Here is an 18,600-nt window from a genome sequence, read left to right on the forward strand (position 1 = left end):
TAAATCTCTAATGATATAATATCTTTAATATCTACGCGTCAAATATCCAAAATAGCTTATTGTGGTATTCTGAGTTACAGAAGGTTAGCATCCTTATTTTATTTATTGATTGATTTATATATTTTTTGCTTCAGATATATTGTCTAATGAAAGCCAGTGCTAATATTTCATTGCTCCATTTTTTTACTGTCGTTTTCACAAAAGGGGCAAAGTAAACATTGATAAAAAAAGCTTACTTTCTACAGTTAGACTTACTGTTAAGCATAACCGTGTATTTACTTGAGATAGATACTCCACAGAGATGGATATTTTGATAACTCCTTGTGTAGGCTATTTGATTTGTTCGCACACTGTCTCGGTTATAGTGTGATGGAAGGATTGTGCGGGCAGGCGCCAGTTCGAGTCCAACTGTAATCGTCGCGCGGCTGAGACAACGCTTCAGTTATGGGTCCATTCAGTACGATTACGTCTATCCCAGCATTATCGATGCGAGAAAGTATAAAGCAAAGAGCTGTTTCTCGCGTCATATCGGAAATTAATTTTTCAGCCAACCAACGGCCCCCTTTTTCCGTGGACCCTTCAGCCCCACCTAGCCCTATGTATAGGTGAATTGGATTGGAATTGTAGTGTATAAGTGTGTATGTAAATAAGAGGGTTTATGGGTGTTTTCAGTACTGAGTGTTCATTGGGTTTTCTCAATATTGGGTTGCCGCTGGAAAAGCATTTGCTTCAAAAACATATGCAAGAGTAATTGGCAGTTTTTTCCACTGTGGTGACCCCTGATAAAGCAGGAAATAAGATGAGGAAAAGTAAATGAGTAAGTGAGTGAGCGAGTGAGTGAGTGAGTGAGTGAGTGAGTGAGTGAGTGAGTGAGTGAGTGAGTGAGTGAGTGTGCGTGTTAGTGAGAGATTGCATCTTAAAAAATATTAAACTAAAATTAAATTATATGTAAATTAAAACTTATTACTATTCTGGCAAAATGTAATATTTATACAGAATTATATTATGTACTCTCAATCTCATGACTTTTTTCTATGTTGTTGATTTTTTGTTTGTTTTTTAATTTAATTGTTTTTGTTAAAATTTTAGCATAGATTTTACTCAAATTTGACACTTATAGCATACAACAAAAATGCCCAAACTAGGCCCATGGTCACCTTTGATTTGGCCCGCTATCCCACCTGAGAATGGTTTAGAGATTGTCATTTCAATTTTAATGTACCCTTTGTTTTGTTTGTTTCATTGTTAAGCTACAAAAAAAGCTCTCTGAAATTAAATGTCTCAATTAAAAGGGTAGAAATGAATCAGATTTAGTTTAAAATGTACATATGACAGATAGAGTACAATGCACAGACTTTGGTGAGTGAATCAAGGCAAAGGCAGATTCTGCTTGAGTAGTGTATTCAGCATTGAAATGTTATAAATGTGATTGCTTATGTTTTCATTGGAATAAGTATTTAATTCAAAAAGTTATACTCCATTAGGTGATACGATTCAAAGTAAAGTTTTCTATTTTTTTTTTAATATTATGAAAAAAAATCATATGAATGAAGAAATGACAGATGGCAACTTTAATATAAAATAGTTTGATATATTTATTTTCGGCCCACGGCTATCAATGAGATTTGGTTTCTGGCCCGTCATACAAAAAAGTTTGGGCACCCCTGGCATAGAAGGATTATATGTGATCACTACTGTAACTGTTATTTCGATTTGATTTAGATAAATGAATTCTTTAAATTTGAACATTCTATTTAATCTAAAGACATTTGTAATGTTTTTCAGTAGAGTTTTTAATATCATCCAACAATCTGAAAAGCCAGTGTTTTTGTGATATAAAGTGTCTCCCAAATTACCTTTAAGTTCCTGTATGCAAACCATGCAGATACCATACATTTCTTTGGTTTTCAATACAGTCGTCCAAGTTTAGTATGCAGTAGTGCCTTGAGAACCAGGAACACTGACAACAAAAATGTCTTGCATTCACTAGAAGCCAATGGCAGCATGTAAAAGGTCTTCCTCCTCTGCAGTGACAGTGACAGTAAATTCATCTAGATGTGCTCTTTTCTCTCTTTCTGTTAAAGCTAGGCATTGATCAAGCCAAAAAAACAACAACACTTGTCTTGTTGTGCCACTGAAAATCGTTTTTTAAACTGAACCTCCCCAAATCCATGACAACAGTGAAGACGCTGCCAACACTGCCTTCCAAGTGCGAGAGTCCACTCATGCACACTAACACAGCAGCCGGTGAAGCTTCACTGACTCACAGGGAGAAAGTCCAGGGCTGATCTGGGCGTCCTTCATTTAATCAAACACATATGTGATCTCCAGATACAAGCTCGAGGATATGACCGAACTGCTGTTATGGGAAGTCGATCAGACTTTTGACAAGGGGTGTAACAGTGCACGGAAATGACGGGTTGTTTGTACTTCAGTATGTTTTTGGAAGGAGGAACTGAACGTGTAACCAACAGATTAAGTGAAATGTTTGGTTTGAAATTATCATTTAATTAAAATGAAAAAATAAAAAGGAAAATATTTGAAAGAAAGGTGAGACTCCGTTTCTTGTGGAAAGAAACAAAACATAACGCTTGTTACAGTTATTGGATGGAAGCTGTTATATAATGTCCAGTGAAGTTTTATTTATGAATCAACTGTAAAAGACCATTCTTGAGATTTAAAGTAAAAGTTCACCTAAAATGTATTTATAAATAGTTTATAAAGACTTTTGACTTCAAGACTTCAGCGTCTTCCTTCAGTTGAACACTAAAGAAGATATTTTGAAGAATGTTGGAAGCTATTTGACTTCAACTTTATTATTTTTTTCCTATGGAAATGAATGGCTGCTGGTTTCCATCATGAGTTCAAAATATTTTATGTTCAACAGAAGAAAGAAGCTCACCTTTGGTGTATGTTTTTCCAGTTTTTGAAGCAAACGTAGACATACAGTATACAGCAGAGATGCCCAAACTAGGGCCCTGGGGCCAAAGTTGGCCCAAACCTTTGATTTGCCTCATCAAAAAAGAGAGGGAGAATGATGGGCATGGTAACCTTTGTTTGTTTGTTTTATTGTTTAAAGCTAACTGAAACTAAATGTTTCAATTAAATGATGTAAATTAATCAGATTTTGTTCAAATGTGCAAACTGTCACCTGTGACAATGCAGAGACTTTGGTGAGCAAATCAAGTAAAAGGCAGATTCTGCTTGACTAGTGTATTCAACATGAAAATTTCAAATATTATTAAATGAATTAGGAAATTACTCATGGCAACTTTTATGTTTACTGTACAGGGCTCAACAATAAGGACTGCCCGATGGCCCGGGGCCAGCGTGTGAGATGCTCGGGACAGTAGAAAGGATAGTTACTGGCCCGATCGGGCCACTGCTGCATTGTCACTAAAGTTTAATTTATCTGTGACTATTTTTCAATTGCGTGCAAATACAGTCTTAGAATTGAGAAACAGTTTGTGTTTTTAAGCCTTCAAATGCTACCTTCTCAGCTCCTCTTATCTGATTGGTGTTGTGAGCACGTTATTTTTTTCCGTATCAACCAGTACAGCAAAGAGACAGCAACATGGTGGCAACATTAAATGATGATGCTAAAGGAAAACATTTGTTTCTAAAGTCTTGGAAGCAGACGTTTACGCGGATACACCATGACAAAAAAAAATTAAGTGATGTTTTGTTCAGTTTGCCATCAGTTTGGCAGGTCAGCCATCTTTTGTTTCAAAACACTTTGAATTTTGCTCATTATACATTATTAACATTTTTTAAATATTTACATTTTAAATTTACAAACATTGACATTTTTATTTGTGGCTGAGAATAACGTTTATTTTATTTTATAAAAAAAATATTTTCTCTCAATGTTATTTGCTTTTTGGCTCTTCATACAAAAAAGTTTGGGCACCCCTGGTATACAGAATCAACTATTAATTTTAAAAGTGTATTACAGCAATTCCATGCAAATGTCAACTTTGCCATGAAAAAGTTTTCACCAAAATAGTGAAACCGTTCATTCATTCATTAATTTTCTTGTCGGCTTAGTCCCTTTATTATTCTGGGGTCGCAACAGCAAAATGAGCCGCCAACTTAACCAGCTAGTTTTTAAGCAGCGAATGCCCTTCCAGCCACAACCCATCTCTGGGAAACATCCACACACACATTCACACACACACTCATACCCTATAAACAATTTAGCCTACCCAATTCATCTGTACCGCATGTCTTTGGACTGTGGGGGAAACCGGAGCACCCAGAGGAAACCCACGCGAAAGCAGGGAAAACATGCAAACTCCACACAGAAACACCAACTGAGCCGAGGCTCGAACCAGCGACCTAGCAACCTTCTTGCTGTGAGGCGACAGCACTACCTACTGCACCACTGCTTCGCCCTAAAATAGCGAAACCATGCAAGGTTTTTTATCCAAGCAAGTATATTACAGTACTGTAAAAGTGCTCAAAAATGTTTCTGTCAATGTTTTCAAAGAATTTTATTTGATTTACCAAAGTTACACAGGTGATAATTTCACATCTGTCACATCCATAATGAAGCTTTTTCCTCATGAATGCACATCAATGATTTTTGTTCTACAAAGGGCCACCTTTCATCATTTTGATTATCTTTTTTGGGGGTGGGGGGTTGTTTAATTTAATTCACAGAATATCTATAAAGTATATTGTATACTGTAAACTCGCTATAACTGTTTTGGTCAAATCCATAACGTTTTTTACCTGCCTCTTTTACATTTACATTGTAAATGTTTACAAACCGATATTTTTCTGATCCCATTAGTCTATGAGTAGTTGTTTTTGAAATCCAGATGTTTCAATAATGTTAACATTTACTTTTATGTTTTGAATTGCAAAAGTCGCATCCATAACACTGGAATTGCTCATTAGTATATTTACATTAATTGAGAATAATGAATGAGACTACGTTTGTATTTAAGTGCCTTTAAAAGTACCAAGTTATTAGATTTAACACTTTTTATTTAATTAATGCACATACAGTACAAAATCCAATAATAAACAGTTTCCATACTCTGTGATTCACAAATGTTTTCGGTTTATTTGTGATTATGAATTGCATTATGGGACATTGATCTCTGCTTTGTCAAGTGTCGAAAATTCAACTGCTGCTTAAAGTGACTTTTATTAATGTTAGTAATTTGAACAATATATTATACTTTATTACAATGTTTTTTATGGCAAGTTGCAATTGCAACCCAGACAATATATTAATAACTTAATAATATATAAATGTAAATGTATAAAGAAACAATATATAAATAACTTACAACTTTTAAAAATGTCAATAAAAGTCACTTTTTTAGACTTTACAACATCAAAGGTTGGTGGAGGATAGAAAAATCCATGAATCACAAAGCACACAGATTTTTGGATATTTTTTGCATATTTTGCTTATTTCTTTATATGTATACATATTACAAAGATATACGCATGTTATTACACAAGTAACGAATCACTGTAGTTACAGTACATGCATAATTACACTGTTGACTCAAATCTTACCACTTAATCAACCTTTAACACCACCTATACCTCTAAACCTGTCCTTACACCATCCTAATCCCATCTCATATTGCAACATAAAAACAAAAACAATTACAGAGACATCCGATTTAAAGTTGATTAATTAATAATTATAAAGTACTTTTCATTGTTGGTCCATGTTTACTAAAGTATTTAACTAATGCTAATGAATGGAAGTGTCATCAAAATTAAAAATCAAAGCTCATTAAAAAAAAACAGATTCTGACACCATGATCAGCTACAGCCATTTCCACCTCAAAACTCCTGACATTTCTTTCACCAAAGCAAACATTTCAAAAATGTTCCAGTGAACTCGTCCTCTATTCCAAGAAGCCAGGTTACAAGATAACCTATTAAGCGCAGCTTCAAACACACACGAAAAAGAACCGATAGCCAAAACTAGCCACCATGACAGCTTGATGTTAATCTGTCCCAACAGCCCATGACAAACACAAGGCTATGAAAAGCGGCTGAAGCGCCCTTACCTTAAAGAAGCTTCGTAGGAAGTATATAGCACTCAACATTGTGAGTGTGCTGAGGAGGGGACGCCTTCAATCGTCTTTCACTCCCCCTCTCTAACCCCCTCTCTTTCTATCCTCATGTCCCACTGAGAGTTTCTCCGGCCGCATGCTTACTTGTTGCTATTTAGGAGCGCTTTAAGACTCATCGCACAACCGGAGAGAGAGAGAGAGAAAGAGAGAGAGAGAAAGAGAGAGAGAGAGAATGAACCTGTCAAGCCATGCCATTGGTTCAAGTTCCCTGAGAATGAGCGTTCCTCTGTTCACCTCAGCTATGTAAAAACAACAGCGTGAGCCAGAGAATCCTTTAACCATTTCACTTCAACATCTTGATAGACTGAATGATGAGTGTTTAACAGACTAGCGTGAGGCTGCGGTGGACAAAAAAGGGTGTTGTGGGTGGAAAAGCATGAGGTCATTTTACTTTATTTGTTCATATTGTTGGGCGAAAGTCTGTGGAACGCCCAAGTGTCTGAGCTAATGCTTTAATCTTGCACTTCCCGCTCAGCAACGCTACCTGTGGAGCCTTAGATTTATATAAACGTGATGAGTGTGAGGTGAGAGTGTGCAGTCAAGTGGGCACACGCTCTTTCCAGAGGCCTGGTGTTTATGATAGCGGTGGGACACGTGCTGTGGAGGAGGTTTAACCCTTGAGGACAAGACTGTTTTTTTTTTTTCTTTTTTAAATATTAAAGTTTAGCTGGTTAAATCTGTCGGTTTATAGGAAAGTACAACAGACAGCGAAATGAACTGCTAAAATAACAGCTCTTTTGCAAATTCAACTTTTTTTATTGGTTGACCAACAGATTCACTGTAAAAAAATGTACACTGTACAATCCAACAGTCAATTCCTCAAATGAAAAGAGTGTAGTGAACTCAAAATTGATTAAGAGTAAATTCTACTCATTTGAAAAGAGTTTTGAACTCAGTGATGAAGGTTACGAGTTCATTAAAAACCTCATTACTTCAACTTAACTGCAGTAAGCTCATATAGATTAGTTTTTAACTCAAATGATTTGTTGCAATTGGTTTCCTCAAACGGTTTGAGTTGTGTTAACTTTTTGGGTTTTACAGTGTAGGGTTCGACACAATTTATTCATGTTTTCGCAACAAAGTTAACTTAACTAATTTAAGTGGATCAACCATAAACAACTAACTTGTCCTTAAAAAGAATTGTGTTATTGCAGCTCATTTTAAATAAGTAGTCTGAACAAGCATCATTTTTGAGTGTAGTCCTGAATAAAATACACTGTAAAAAAAATCTGTTATTTTACGGTTTATTTCCGGCAGCTGGGGAGCGGGAAATAAACCGTAAAATAACGGCCCCTAAATCACAGAAATTTACTATAAAATAACAGAGGGTGAATTACAGAAATTTACCAGAAATTTAAATTTAAGTAAATTTCTGTAATTTAACGTCTCTTATTTTGCAGTATATTCTGTAATTTAATGGCCGTTATTTACATTTTTTACTGGCACCCCAGCTTTTTTTTTTTTTTTTACAGTGTAATGTCATTGGTTGAGTCTATTTAAATGAGTTCAAATGTGTTAAAAAAAAGTCACAAAATACCTACTTTTTGCTTATACTGACCAAATATTTAATTATTATTCTTGTTGTTAGAAAGGTATTCATACAGTTTTGCTTTGAGTTGCACCAATACACACAGATTACAGTCAGGGTTGTGTTGCCATCCTTTATTCATTCATATTATTCATTCGCTTGCTTTCAAGTTCGGTATAGCCCACATACATTTGTTTGGTTAATAAATGGGTGCTCTTGCAAAGTTGATGTAAACTGCCACAAAATAAGATGAAAGAATTTTGAATGAAGTGTTTTTTAGGAAACATGTTTACAGACAAGTGAAATTGATTCTGTGTGTTTGCTGACCAAATCTATGATATAACTCATGGTAACAGCAGGTGGAAACAGGGCCAAATTTCATTCAAATCAGACAATAGCTTTCCTATATTAAGCTTGGACAACTTTAATAGGGCACATTATGTGTTAATCACTAACTAACTAACTAACTAACTAACTAACTAACTAACTAACTAACACACACACACAGACACACACACACACACACACACACACACACACACACACACACACACACACACACACACACACACACACACACACACACACATATATATATATATATATATATATATATATATATATATATATATATATATATATATATTCTGCATTGTGGTTAAAAATAAAAATAAGATGCTTTAATTTTACTAGAATCTGATCATATAATTCTAATATGATGATTTAATATACAAATATATGTTTTATCATTATCAGTGTTGAAAATAGCTACATATTTTTATGGAAACCATGGAACATTTTAACTCCAATATTTGATTTTTCGAAATAAAAACATTTTTACTTTATACTTTAATTGTTTCATTGCTATTAATGATGGATTGAATTCATCATTTCATCCTTGAGGAGTCAAAAGACAAATAACATAAACTTATTGACCAATTATTGAATACCTATTGACCCAAACTGCTGAATTTTAGCCCCATCAATGCATAAAGTATTAGATTAATTTTAGTGTCAATGGTTTTCACATAATTTCAGTGTTAACATGTTGAAATCCAAATATTAAAACATATATTTTACTACAAAGTAAATTCAATGTATAAGGAAAACACACTTTAGGTATAATAAAAACACAGCAATTGCAGAATGACAAGTTACTTCTACAAAACATTTACAGTATGTTTGAATGATAATGGCATAAACAGTTCTAATTTGTCAGTTCACTTGTCAAGCTTTAGAATGGTGTACAAGTTCTTGACACAGAGCGCCCTCTGCTGTATAGATCTGGAAATATATCACTACCAGACTACCAGATTCACTGCAATGGAAACTTTATACTGTTATGAGTTTATCTGATATCATAGCATCATTTATTTATTTATTTTTTAATCTGCCCGAAATACCAGAAGCTGTGAGCATTTCATTCGATACAGCCGCACTGGTATAAAATAAATACGTTAAATTACTGGAGTGTTTCTCACTAGAAAAAAAAAAACATTTTTAAACGGATAGTTCACCCAAAATAATCATCATTTACTCACCCTTTACTCGTTTTATAATTATATTTTATTGGATTTTTCAAGAACAACCACAAAGAAACGCACACATGTACACACACATACAAACACACACAACACTGTCTCGGACAAATCCCACACAATGAGTCATTGAACAAATAATAATGACAACATAGTTTAGCAAGTGACAACAGAAAATAGAATAAAGAAGTAAAAATAAATAATTAAATGTAAAATAAGTAAATTAAGTCTCTGGAGAATCCTCAGAGGTTGAGTGGCTGGTTTGCTCATCCAGATAGTTAAGAAATAAACCCCAAACACTGAAAATTTTTTCAAAAGAATGAGTCTTTAGAAATCTCAGTCTTTCAATCAGTATCACCAAAGTCATGTCTGCAATCCACATTTCTAATGTAGGAGATGAAGATGGCTTCCAATGCCGGAGCAAAAGCCTTTTAGCCACAATCATACCTAAAGACAAAGACTGCTGAGGGCCCACCCTTTACTTGTTTAAGAAGCTTTCTGAGTTTCAAAACAAGATGAAGAAACCTGGAAACTGACAATCATTGACCTCAATGATATTTGTTTTTCCTACTATGGAAATTAATAGTAACAAGTTTTCAGCTTTCTTCAAAGTATCTTCTTTTGTGTTCAACAGAAGAAAGAAACTCATAAAGGTTTAAAACCACTTGAGGGAGAGTGAATAGTGATGACGTAAATTATTGGGTGAACTTTCCCTTTAAACAATCTTTTTTGAAATAACTTATAAAATTACTGTCTGAGTGAACATTATTTCAACAACAATTAGTTTTTTCAACAATGCACATGAAAACTCTGACCTAAAAAGACTGACAACTTCTAACTAGACCTTAAAAATCCTCATTAGTCACTGTTGATCTTTTTTTTTACATTCTATGGTTTAACTACTTTACACACACACACACACGCACACACACACACACACACACACACACACACACACACACACACACACACACACACACACACACACACACACACACACACACACACACACACACACACACACACACACACACACACACACAAGATCAGCTATTGTAATCTAACAATGACCGCATTTTATTCACTGTTTTGTCTGCACCTTTTTGGCTTCATTCGCAGTCTGCTGTGACCACAAATCACCGCCTGCTGCCCACAACAACGGTTAATTCAGCTGAACTCCTCAAGCCCGTCTTCCGGGCCTCTGCCTGCACATTGGGCTGTTCTCAGGGTAAAAAAACAGCCTCCCTCAGGGCTATTCAGCCTGTCAGCTCACTCTGGGTGGTTTAGACGGTCGGACAGGGTATTTGGCGACAGACCAGCAGTTGTAGTGACCGGTGCCCGTCTATCTTTCTCCCTCACACTTCTCTCGCTCTAATTTAGTTTGACACTGTTTAGTCGAAGGCCTTTTCCTGAATGAGGCCATTGTGAACAAAGCGGCTGCATGACGGAAAAAAGGAAAGCGTCCATTCCTCGATTTTGCGCACTTCACTAGATGAAGATTTCCACAGCATGAGTGAGACGACGGGAAGCTTTGTGAGTGGACGATGATATTCTCATAATGGATATGAACTCTGTCAAGAGGCTTTCCCAGAGACAAAAGGAGTGGGAAGGGAGAATGCCGGGAATCGACACAAAATGCATTATAATTACAAAAGCAGTCGGAGAGCGGATCGCTAACAGCGGCCTCACACAACCATTCTGACAACTCAGCACAGCAATAGACACAAAGGCAGTGAAGAAAACACACTTGTAGTGGGATGTACACAGAGACCTCAGTGAGTGTATGTGTGATCACACAGAGTCCTAAACGGAAGCTGTAGGGTCAAAATATCTAGAAGCTATGCAAGGACTGCTTTTAGCTACTTGAGGAAATTTGAAGGCTTAATGTTGAACTCCTGCTAACTAAAAAAATATTAATGTCTAATAAGCTTTTCATTTTTTCGAGTTAGATGTGTTTATATACACTACCTGACAAAAGTCTTGTCGCCGATCCAAGTTTTAGGAACAATAAATAATAATTTTAACAAACCAAAATATGATCTTGCTTTACTTTTATTTATTTAAGTAGGACAGTAAGGTCTGACTTTGCTTTGGAATTTCTTTGGAATGGCAAAGAAAGCGTTCTTGCAGGACTCCCAGAGTTTATCAAGATTCTTTGGATTCATCGTCAATGCCTCCTTCTTTATCTTACCCCATACATGCTCAATAATATTCATATCTGGTGACTGGGCTGGCCAGTCCTGGAGCACCTTGACCTTCTTTGCTTTCAGGAACTTTGATGTGAAGGCTGAAGTATGAGAAGGAGCGCTATCCTGCTGAAGAATTTGCCCTCTCCTGTGGTTTGTAATGTAATGGGCAACACAAACGTCTTGAAACTCAGGCTGTTGATGTTGCCATCCACTTTGCAGATCTCAGGTCTCCCACACACCCCCCGTAACCCCAAACCATGATTTTTCCTTCTCCAAACTTGACTGATATCTGTCAGAATCTTGGGTCCATCTGGGTTCCAGTAGGGTTTCTGCAGTATTTGTGATGATTGTGATGCAGTTCAACAGATGATTCATCGTAAAAATCTACCTTCTGCCCCTTCTCCAAATGATTAACTAGAAGTCAAGTTATTATTACTTGCTCTAACAGCTGGGATCGATGACAAGGCTTTTGTCAGGTAGTGTAGTTATTCAGTCGTTTATTTTGCTGTAAGCACTATTAGTTGTTCCACACAAATGAAAACGTAATCACTATTCACCCTCAAGTGGATATAAACCTTTTTTGAGTTTCTTTCTTCTGTTGAACATATAATATACTTTGATGAAAGACGAAATTCTGTAACCGAATTCCATAGTAAGAAAACAAATACTATGGAAGTCAATGGTAACAGGTTTTCAGCTTTCTTCAAGATATCTTCATTTGTGTTCAACAGAAGTAAGAAACTTCAAACATGTTTAGAGCTAGTTTAGTGTGAGTAAATGATGACAGAATTTATATTCTTGGACGATCTAATGCATTAACGCTACACAATAAGTAAATTGTGAACGACACACATTTCTTCAACAGTTTAGTTTAGTCATAGTTCATCTCAGTATTTAAACATTTTTTAGGCTCCAAAGTTTTATGTAACATTAATAAATGTGGTAAAAAAATAATTCATTCATGTTAACTATAGATAGCATAGCAAATAGGCACTTATTATCTACTTACCATTATATTAAAGAAATATGTTCATAACTATTCAGTTTATGAACTATAATTAAACTTATTTTCTATTTATTAATAAAGTATAGTTCATTTACGTTTTTAACTATAAATAATATATACAAATTAATTTACAGTAGCACAGTAATACTGTAGCAAAAATTGAAAAACAAATCACCAAAGTGCTTTACATTATAGAAAAAACATTCAAGAAACAAATAACATAAAAAAATTAAAAGCTGTGAATATGTTTCATAAAACAATTCTAAAGCATTATCACAAAACAATGGGTCAAGGAATATTAATTGCCACAAAAAATAAATACAAGGACAAGGTCAGGGCAATTCTAAAGTAAAATATATCATATTACATTTATGTAATATCCCATAATTTTGGACATGCTACAGAAAAAAAACTCTTTTTTAAGACATATTAACATATTATTTGAACATATGCTAACATATTCTAAAGCAGATTTATTTCTGTTCTGTATATTGCTATAAACATATCCTAAAATTTAGGATAAATAAGTGTCTGATCTGATTATTTATACGGCACATTTTTCCTTATGAACACACTACTTGCACTATTTACATTTACTGTAAACAATAAACAGAACAGAGCATATTCAGTTAAGTATTCAAACTGGAACACATCTTGGGCCCTATCATACCCCTGGCGCAATGTGGCGCAAGGCGCGTCGCAATTGCTGTTTGCTAGTTTCAGCTTGGTGCAAGAGTTGTTTTGACATTTTGCATCAAATTGTTTAAATAGCAAATGCATTTGCGCTCATATGTGCGCCCATAGGCATTCTGGTCTAAAAAGGGAGGTGTGTTGAGGCGCATTGCTGGCGCGTTGCTATTTTGAGAAACTACAATAGATTTTTCATTAGACCAGAACAAAGCCGGTCTATTGTCCTGTGCAGAGCATGTTAGTTGTGCAACTCGCTTACACATTGCTTAAAACACACAAGATGTAGAGCAATACAAAAATTAAATCATTAAGGATATATATATATATATATATATATATATATATATATATATATATATATATATATATATATATATATCATATCATATCATAAGGATATATAGCAAATAGGATATAAATATAAAGGATTAAAATATTACAAAACATTATTTTCTAGCCTACATAATTATAAAAACCATACTTTCATGACTTCTTCATTTCGGGGGTCTTTCTCAGTTTATTCATGACAATTTGCTTTTGTATAATGTTATTATTATTAGCAATATTATTTATTATATGCGTATGTATATTTGTTTTAATAAAAACAAGCTTAGGTTTGTCCACCTGTCAGGTTTTAGACCATATGGGGCACAGCATGTGTTTTAGGATATAACTCAGGTTTTTGAACACACTTCGTTATTATTGTTCATTCATTCGTTTGCTGGAAATTAGAACTGAATTTAGAAATAGTTTTAAAACAAATCTTTGCGCTTAACAAACTAAATTAATTATTTATAGGCTAATTGATGTCTGTGCGTACAACACGTTTCCCTATCCACGAGAGCGAAAGTGAAAGTAGATAATGAGGAGGCTTATCTCTCATTCTTACACTGTAGATGCTCTGTTTAACTGTTTTCTTGCTAGTGAAATCCTCAGTTTTTCCACTTACACTTACTTTACATCATGTCAATAGCAAATGTGCTATGGTGCGACACAGCTGGCTCTTAAAGGGAATGGGAGATGAGACTGATTGGTTTATTCTCAAAACACCTATAACTCATTAAGAAAATAAACTCAACCCTTTTAGACCATGCGCCACATTTTTCCATCCTTTTATTAGCAAAAGTGGATTCTGACATGCCCTTAATGCGTTTGCGCCCTGTGCTTTGCACTTTGTGCATGGATCGTCAAAATAGAGCCCATAGTCTTTACAATGGGTTTTTCCTCAAAGCTCTCAACCTTTAAAATAGTTTTTGTCCGAACTTTTTGTTTTTCTGAAAGGTGTTTCATCATCTGAACAGTACAGCAGTCAATTCTGATAATTGTTCTGTACTAACAAACCTCTCAGTCTCATTTTCATTCTATTTCCTAAAATAAATAAGGTGCTATCTTGATTAGACTCTAATGTTGATGTATCACAAGCCTGACAAAAGCTGGCCAGGTTCATATATTCTGACCTAAAAACCTCAGTCATTCACACTCCAGTTCCACCTGCTAGACATTTGAAAAGAGTATGTGACTTAAACACCCTGTATGTACCCTTTAGTATATTCAGGGTCACAAAACCTTGACATTGCACACGTTTAAAACAATCTTCAGACCTTGTGTGTGTCAGACACACGCAGTGACAGCTCATCAGCTGGATCACATGCTCTCAATTGGGAGACACTGTTTACATGCTGCTATTTGATCTAAATAAGTCAGCTCTTTCTTTTAAAAAAAATATCAAAACAACCTGTTTAGGAGAGCCTGTTTGAAAGCATGTTCAGCTGTTTAATCAGCTGAACTCCACCAAATCTAAATGTTTTGTCTATGCCGCTTCTTATCAGAAACCAACCCTTTTTTTAAATGAAATGCAGTTGTTAATTTTTTTTTTTTTTATAAAACACTTTCTCCTATCTTTGTTAAACTTGCAGACAAGTCGTCTACAGACTGATTTTAATTTTAAAATGGTACAACTTGTTTCTTTTGTTTTTCAATAATCCCAACCAAATCTGGTGGTATGAGGAGATTCCTGTCAATGTGTAAAGTACTTTGAGTATCCAGAAAAGCGCTATATAAATGTAAAGAATTATTATTGTTAATATTATTATTATAATTATTAAATCAACACTGGCTCATTTTAAGGGATAGTTCACCAAAAATAAAATATTAATCACTATTTGCACTCACCCATAAATGGTTCCAAACCTTTAGGAGTTTCTTTTTTTTTCCACTGAACACACCTGAAAAGTACCCATTGTCTTCTATAGGAGGGGTTCCCAAACTTTTGAGCCCACGACCCCCAAAATAACATTTACACTCTCCTCAGAGGTGGTTATAAACACACACACACACACACACACATACAACCACACACACTGCACAAATACCAATAAGCCTATATAAACACAAACATAACGACAAAACAAAAAAGAGCAACCGTCTAACAATGATATTTTTGTAAGCATTTTTTATTAATTTGTTTAATGTAATATTTACCTCATCTAATGAGAACATTGGACACGCCACAAGTCTATTCTTGGTTTAATTTTGGATTCGTCCTCAATGTTAAGTAGTGTATGATTTTGTAATCTTTTTAAAAACATTTTTGAATTGTATGTGAGTGCTGTAATGGTGTCAAAGTTTACCACGGTGCCGTAAAATCAATCTGCTGCAACTGAGGCTATTCATATGAAATATTACTATTGATATTATTATTATAACTTAGAGACCCCAGGAGTCGCAATCCAAGGGAAAAAAATCAAAAGGCTGATGGCTTTTTATTTGCATGTTCCCAGCCCCCGTGGCCCCGACTTTGGGAGCTACTGTTTTCTAAAGTTTTTTTTTTTTTTTTCTTACAATGGAAGTCAATGGTTGTTTTCAGCTTTCTTCTTGTCTGTTCAACAGATGAAAACAAAAACTCAAACAGGTTTGTGACAAGAAAGGAGTTAATTATGACATCATTTTAATTTTTGAGCGAACTATAACTTTAAGGCATAAATTAAAGGTTTGACTACTTTTTTTTTTTTTAACAATCGCCAATTGTCAAGTTGGATTAACTCAAAATCATTGTTTAATTAAAAAGAGTGAAGCTCAGCATGATCTTATTGGAATAAAAACTACAGCTGGAAACCCTTTCACAATCAACAATCAATATCATTGCTTTTCATATATAGATGTGCTCTAAATGGACTGTAAAATAGGCCAGTCTGCTTAGCTTCTCAAGCTACTGAACACTAGTCTGCACGACCCAACTATTCCATTCAGTCCTCTACTTACAGAATGGGGGATTAACAGGTTTTAACCTCAGAACTCTGAAACCGTAACAAAACAAATGTGTTTTTTAAAGTCCTGCTTGGTTTTGCCTATAAGGAAAAGTGTTAATAATGCACCAATTCAATTTCTGCCCAATGTGAATATTTGTAATTTTTTAATAATTAATTTTTATATAATATGAATAATTGTTTTCTGGTATAACTGAAGTCTATTCAGATCTACAACCTCAAGTCCATAGCAAATTTTGCATTGTATTTTACACCTAACAACAACAACAGAAGCAACAACAACAACAATAACTACTACTACTACTACTACTACTATCTCTACTACCTCTACTACTACTATTACTACTACTACTAATACCACTGCTACTACCACCGATACTGATATTACTACCACTGATACTAATACTACTACTAATAATAATAATACTCCTACTAATACTAATACTAATATTACTACTACTACAAGTACTAATACTACTACTACTGCTAATACTGCGACTAACAGTACTACTTTAATACTACTATTAATAATACTAATAATACTACAAGTACTAATATTACTACTAATACTACTATTACTACTACTACCACCACCACTCCAACTAACAATACTACTACTACTACTACTACTACTAATAATAATACTCCAACTAATACTAATAATACAATATTACTACTACTACTACTACTACAAGTACTAATACTAATACTACAACTACTACAACTACTACTACTACTACTAATAATAATAATAATAATAATAATAATAATAATAATAATGGATAATTTTCTTTACTGTATGCTGGCCTAAAATATCCTGAAATTGTCATTCCGTGAGTTCGGTATTGTGGAAAGTCATGACATGAGTGTACCATTACATCCCTTTTCAACAGCCATAATACAACAAATCAACCAATCAGGATCAAGCACTGCAGGGAGTGCTGTAGCATGTAATATGACCTCAGATGATATTACTCCAAGGGATCTGTGTAGGTGAATGAAGATTATAGTGGTAGTTCCCGATCTGTGAATTTGGAGAGTCCATGTCAATCCCAGCGGCCAGACTTTAACCCAACCCATGACAAGAGCACCTCCCAGGACACAGAGCGTGAGAAAGGAGCAGGAACAATGCAACACTCTGCCTATGGCAACTTAAGCACACACACAATTAAGTTGTTGGTGCATTTTTACAAAGTGCTGTCCAGGCAACAGCGGCTCCAGGGTCAAATCTAAGGCCTCCTATGGAGTGTTCTTCTCAGAGGAGCTTCCTCTCCCACCTTTACAGCATCAACTCTCAGAGACTGAATTGCTTTGGCTTATTACTTCCAACTGTTTAGAGAAGCGAAGGCCAGCGATGTCAAGAACCTGTCAGTCGCAGAGCTTGTGAAATCGCTGCGTTTTTGAAACTGTGAGGAAAATGGCGGGCGTTCTGAAGATGAATCATTCACCATAAAACACAGGGGCTGCTTGGAAGATCGACACTGAGCTCTCAATCACATGTTAAAGATATATTACACTTATAGATCTGTCTGGCCCGAATCACGCTTGCATGTCAACCTAATATTTCTGGATTTAAAACAAAAATGTTGGGTTGAGTAAGGGATATGGGTCTTTTAAATCGTTTAAGGTCTTGATAGGTCAGTCGAGATGCTGGCTATAAGAGATGCACTGTTTATCAGCACAATATTTGAAGAACACTTTTGACCAGTGTTGGGGAAAGTTACTTTTGAAAGAGATGCATTACAATATTGAGTTACTCCCCAAAAAAGTAACTAGTTGCGTTACTTAGTTATTTTTAATGGTACGTGATGCCTTTGCGTTACTCTTTCATACCAGTCGAAGGCTTGATATTTCTAACTTGCAGGGTATTTTTTTAAATAGAAGAACTCTGCAATTATTGACATACTGTATAACCTACACCTTCATTTTATACAAAAAAAGATTATAGTAATGTTACCTTCTGAGAACTTCCTGAGGCTATGATTGCCGCATATACAGATTAATAAAAGTTTAAAGCAATGTGTTTGGTTCTTTTGTATTTTTTTCATTTTTGTCTTATTAGTTCAGTAAAATCCTTTTCAAAATAATGAGAAACATTTTTTAAAAGAAACTCAAATATTATTACTTAATTTAATTTTTAAAAGTGATGTGTTACTTTGCTCGTTACTTAGAAAAGTAATAGTATTATGTAACTCACATTCCTTGTAATGCATTACCCCAACACTGCTTTTGACCATGATGTCAGTGGAGTCCCAAAACATACTCACAGCCAATCA

At 34.8% G+C, this 18,600-nt stretch overlaps 1 protein-coding gene across 12 annotated transcripts in view; it reads right to left on the bottom strand.

The window, feature by feature from the left end:
- The window catches only part of arhgef4 (Rho guanine nucleotide exchange factor (GEF) 4), a 160,668-nt gene that overhangs the window by 98,650 nt on the left and 43,418 nt on the right, over positions 1-18,600 (bottom strand). For 4 of the 12 annotated variants that reach the window (XM_073924392.1, XM_073924389.1, XM_073924385.1 and 1 more), the window contains exon 1: positions 6,042-6,214. The exons of the other annotated variants lie outside the window; for them this stretch is intronic. In XM_073924392.1, the coding sequence (XP_073780493.1) occupies positions 6,042-6,080 (39 nt within the window). In that variant the 5' untranslated portion in view covers positions 6,081-6,214. Of the gene's footprint in view, positions 1-6,041; positions 6,215-18,600 lie in introns of those variants that run through there. 12 annotated transcript variants of the gene reach the window in all.

This window comes from Danio rerio, chromosome 2, assembly GCF_049306965.1.
Source record: "Danio rerio strain Tuebingen ecotype United States chromosome 2, GRCz12tu, whole genome shotgun sequence".
NCBI lineage: Eukaryota > Metazoa > Chordata > Actinopteri > Cypriniformes > Danionidae > Danio > Danio rerio.